The sequence below is a fragment of the Populus euphratica genome, unplaced genomic scaffold, assembly GCF_000495115.2.
Source record: "Populus euphratica unplaced genomic scaffold, PopEup_1.0 scaffold792.1, whole genome shotgun sequence".
Classification (NCBI taxonomy): domain Eukaryota; kingdom Viridiplantae; phylum Streptophyta; class Magnoliopsida; order Malpighiales; family Salicaceae; genus Populus; species Populus euphratica.
The window spans coordinates 66,967-71,995 of NW_011500664.1; the positions used below are offsets into that span (position 1 = coordinate 66,967).

General features: G+C 35.4%; 1 protein-coding gene across 1 annotated transcript; it reads left to right on the top strand.

The window, feature by feature from the left end:
* The first annotated feature begins 1,091 nt into the window (after positions 1–1,091).
* Positions 1,092–4,795, top strand: LOC105115906 (palmitoyl-acyl carrier protein thioesterase, chloroplastic-like). Its single transcript, XM_011012976.1, has 7 exons — positions 1,092–1,345; positions 2,067–2,649; positions 2,782–2,915; positions 3,152–3,265; positions 3,360–3,531; positions 3,632–3,700; positions 4,210–4,795. Exons 2-7 carry the CDS (start codon positions 2,152–2,154, stop codon positions 4,477–4,479), a joined length of 1,257 nt encoding a protein of 418 aa, XP_011011278.1. The 5' UTR covers positions 1,092–1,345; positions 2,067–2,151; the 3' UTR covers positions 4,480–4,795.
* The last annotated feature ends 234 nt before the right edge of the window (positions 4,796–5,029 follow it).

A 5,029-nucleotide genomic window follows, 5' to 3' on the forward strand; every position in this document is an offset into this window, starting at 1 on the left:
AATAAAAAAATTGGTACATTTGAACTTCTAGAATTCGAGATATGAGTTGAATACTGAACAGTATTTGGGCTACACGATATATTCAAACTTTTCCATTATTGTTACAATTTGAACTTAAAAATGACCTTTTTGAATCTTGAACTCTTCATGAAAATTTTAAGCCTATGTCTTAACTTTTCATCCATATAGAGCAGACCTAAGTTTTACAGCTCTAATTATGATCCAACAACCGAATGGTGTTCCAGTTTGGACTGAACCAACATTTCTTTTTTAATCTTAGCCATCTCTTTGTCATCTCAATTTTAGTAGTTAAACTCATTAATCAATCTCTTGATTTATATGATAGGTCTGTATTTAAGATGAACATTTACCATAAATTAAAGGTATTTTATACTATTAGATATTACATTATAAAATATACTAGAGTTATTGATACTTCAAGTGCAAAATAATGATATAACATCTTGATAAAAATACACTTTTAAATACTAATTACTTATAACCCAATAATCATAAAAAATTTTCCTTCTCGAAAAAGGAAGGGATGATTCGAGATTTCATTGCATTTGTTTACACAAGGATTTTAAAATCAAGCAATTGATTAAGTAATGCTATCTTAAATTTTGAGACATACAATCCTATTTTGAATTTAAAAAGGAAAATTATACTAAGCGGATAAGTCAAATTTATCAACTACATTATAAAATTTTCTTTTATTATATTTTTGTAATATGATTGAAAAGCTATAATATTTAATATATAATAATTCTTTTGTTATTAAATGAAATATCATTGTTGTAAGTAATTAAATATGTTTTTGTGATTTGTTTGGAAAGATATTAAATGTTAACGCTAGAATAAAATTTCAAAGTACATAGTAATTTTTCAAAACTTAACAAGTTGGTTCAATTTTGATAATTTTTGTTTTTTATTTTAATAATAATTAGGCGAGGATGGCAAATAGGAAATAAAGACAGGGAAATGGGAATTTCAAAGAGGGAGAGGCGGGAGGGGGCCAGGAGGACAACATAACGCCACGTCTCCAATTCACTCCCACCTACTAAACCGCTGGCCCTAAATCTTCTCTCTCTATAGAGTTCTATATATTTATTTTCTTTTTTGGCTTGTGGAAACAACAACGAAAATCTGAAAAGACTCAGAACAGAAAAAGAAACGTAAGAAGTATACTTCAAAAGTCATTGCTAGCACTAGAAGCTACGGGAAAGAGAGAATCAGGGGGGTTTTGGATCCTAAATGACGCTATAGCCCTTCCTCTTCCTTTCCTCTTTTAAAAAATTCCTCGTGTTTGTTGAGCTGCTCTTCCTCTCTCAGCCTCCTCTCCGAGGTACGTGCGGGCCTGGGAGATTTTCCTTCCTCTTCTCTCATTTTCTTGTTTGATCTGGTAACAGGGGTTTTTTTTTTGGCGTTTGGTTGCTAAGAAAGTTTATGAAATGAGAGGGTAATGAGGTTTTTGATATGTAATTAAGAGATCTGATTTTAAAATTTTATAAACTTCTTCTATTTTCTCAGCAACCACGCACCTCCCATGTATTTTCTGTATTGGAATTAAAAAACTAATTGTTATTATTTCGGTTATGCCCTTAGAATCTGAATGTCTTTTTTATGGTCAGATCTAAATACGTGTAAAACCAGAATTTTTTTTTTAAATTCCCTTTTGAATCTGGTAAATTCCATTCTAGAATGAAGCATGTTGGCACTTTGATTCTTTTTGTTTAAGGTTTTCACAGGAATGAAAAAAATTCTAGAGGTCTGTTTGGTTTTTTGGTTATTTTGTTTCTTAATTCCAATGGGAAAGAAAAGAAATGCACTAACTTTTCAACATTGAGGAGAAAGGGAACATTTGAAGACGGGGAAATCCATTTCTAGAAATAAGAAATATGCTTTTGCTTATTCATGAAAATAAGACTTGTCTATTTTATTTTTCTCATTTTACTTTTTTGTGACACGATTTGTACTGTTGTTCTTTCAAAGTTTTTTTTTTTTTCAATTCTACAATGTGCTGCTTCTAATCAGTTGTAATGGAATAATCTATGTACATGTTGCAGGAAGGTGTTGTCGGAAGATTGCGTGTCCTTTTGTAAATTTCAATTCAATTGTCGCTATCTGATTTGTCAGTTCTACAATCACGCCATGGTTGCCACTGCAGCTGCTTCATCGTTTTTCCCAGTTCCTTCGCCATCTGGAGATGCCAAGGCCTCCAAGTTTGCTAGTGTGTCTGCAAGTTTGGGAGGAATCAAAACGAAATCTGCTTCCTCTGGGGCTTTGCAAGTTAACACAAGTGCCCAAGCTCCTCCAAAGATAAATGGCCCTCCAGTTGGCTTGACAGCATCAGTGGAAACTCTGAAGAATGAGGATGTTGTGTTGTCACCGGCACCTCGGACGTTCATCAACCAATTACCTGATTGGAGCATGCTTCTTGCTGCAATTACAACCATGTTTTTGGCAGCAGAGAAGCAGTGGATGATGCTTGATTGGAAACCAAAGCGACCTGATATGCTTATTGACCCCTTTGGTATTGGGAGAATTGTCCAAGATGGTCTTGTCTTCCGCCAGAATTTCTCAATTAGGTCATATGAAATTGGTGCAGATCGTACAGCATCTATAGAGACGTTGATGAACCATTTACAAGTATGGTCATGTATTTAAATTTACTCTTATTCTTGGAGAGAGAATTTTCTCAAAGTTATTTTTGGGAGTTGTTTATATTGTTTCCACTCTCCACAAACTCGAATAATTCCTTTTATTTTTCATTGGTTGCAGGAAACTGCACTTAATCATGTTAAGACTGCTGGGATTCTTGGCGATGGATTTGGTGCAACCCCAGAGATGTCCAAAAGGAACCTGATATGGGTGGTAACTCGTATGCAGATTCTGGTAGATCGTTATCCAACATGGTGAGACACAATCCAGTGTATATAATGCTTGAATCTGTGATCTCATGTGTTTTTGTTTTATGTAATAGAAGATATTTGCTGTTAGCGCTGGATCTTTGTAGTGCCAAGTTGTTTCCATATGCCTTGTAAAACATTTTTAAGCTTATTTTGCACCAATTGATTAGCTGACGCCTGACCCTTGGGACTAGGTCTTATTGGGTTGTGCTAATAGAGGGCTGACTTATTTGGTCTTGCAGGGGTGATGTTGTTCAAGTAGATACTTGGGTGAGTGCATCAGGAAAGAATGGTATGCGCCGCGATTGGCTTGTCCGTGATGCTAAAACTGGTAAAACTTTGACCAGAGCCTCCAGGTAGAAAACTGCTTTGAAGAGATCCTTGCTATTGTAATGCTTTCACAATTGCATGCTCAATTGATTTCAAACATCTGGTTTGGATAATTTTCAGTGTGTGGGTGATGATGAATAAAGTGACAAGGAGGTTATCCAAAATTCCTGAAGAAGTTCGAGGGGAAATAGAGCCTTATTTTCTGACTTCTGATCCTGTTGTGAATGAGGACAGCAGAAAACTGCCAAAAATTGATGACAATACAGCGGACTATATCTGCGAAAGTCTAACTGTAATTAAATATACCAAAACTTATGTAGTTATCTTCACTGACGGTTTTATTTCCTATAACAATCTGCTCACAGTCGTTTTTGTCTTCTCTTGATTCACAGCCTAGATGGAATGATTTAGATGTCAACCAACATGTTAACAATGTGAAGTACATAGGCTGGATCCTCGAGGTTCGTTCTTCAACCTCAATATTCCAGTTTTTAAGTTCTAATCATTCTTTGACCTTTTTTCTTGCCCGCACTGTTTGTTTTGTTTTGTTTTGTCATTGATATAAGTTTCTTTAACGTGCAATCTCATAGCATCTCATTAAAATGGATGGACTGAGAATGAGAAAGAGATCCTGTCCGGAAGGCTAGTTGTGCTGGGATTGAATCAAAATTTAGTCCTTTTGGTTTAATTCAACACATAAAATGTTATGAACATGCATTATTTAACATTCTTATTAACCTTTAAATTTTGCTTGTTTTGATCTCATGAACTTGATGCTTGCATAGAGTAGTAAGTGGTGTCAGGGTGTTGAGAATTTCTGGCTTTTTAAACTTTTTATCACAATCCAGTTTATGTCAGACAGCAGGGCAAGCTCAAATGTCTTATTGAACTGATTCATTCCTCTCAAGTATCAAGGTCTTTGCCATCGTTTTTGTTCATTCACCTGACGATATGGTGCTTGTTATTGCAGAGCACTCCTCCACCAATCCTGGAGAGTCATGAGCTTGCTGCCATTACTTTGGAGTATAGGAGGGAGTGTGGCAAGGACAGCGTGCTGCAGTCCTTGACTGCTGTATCTGACACTGGCATTGGAAATTTAGGCAACCCTGGTGAAGTTGAGTTCCAACACTTGCTCCGGCTTGAGGAGGGTGCTGAGATTGTGAGGGGAAGGACTGAGTGGAGACCCAAATATGCCGACAATTTTGGTATCATGGGTCGGATCCCAGCTGAGAGCGCTTAAAGATTGACAGATTGTGGCTGAAGTAGCATTACTCTCCTTGTTACATGTCATATTACCTGTGTAGAATCCTGCCTGTTTGAGTTCCGGGATATATGTTTTCATATTATGTATGTATAAATATAATTTTTTTGTTCAATTTCCTGGATAAACGAAAGTTGTAAGCTCATTATAATTAGCTGTTGACATGTTCTCATTTTGGAACTTGAGTTTAATTTTTGTTGTTGTAAGGGTTGAGCAAACGTGGGCATTCGTCAAGGAGCACTAATATAGGCTTTTAATCATTGTTAGCTTGGGAAAGAAAGCATATTAATTATTATCTCTTTAAAGCCATTTAAAGACTATACTGAATACGGGAGGATATTTTACTTAAAATAGCTACTCTGATAGTCAGTATTTTAGATTTTAAAAATCTTTTCGGGGGATTCTAGTATTGATAGGTTTGTAATTTTCTTTATCAATAGGTTAAGAGGCCAGAGGCTTAATTGATTATTATAAATCGGTTTAGTTTTGAATTTAACTGATATTATGGTCAAGATTGTTAAAAATATTT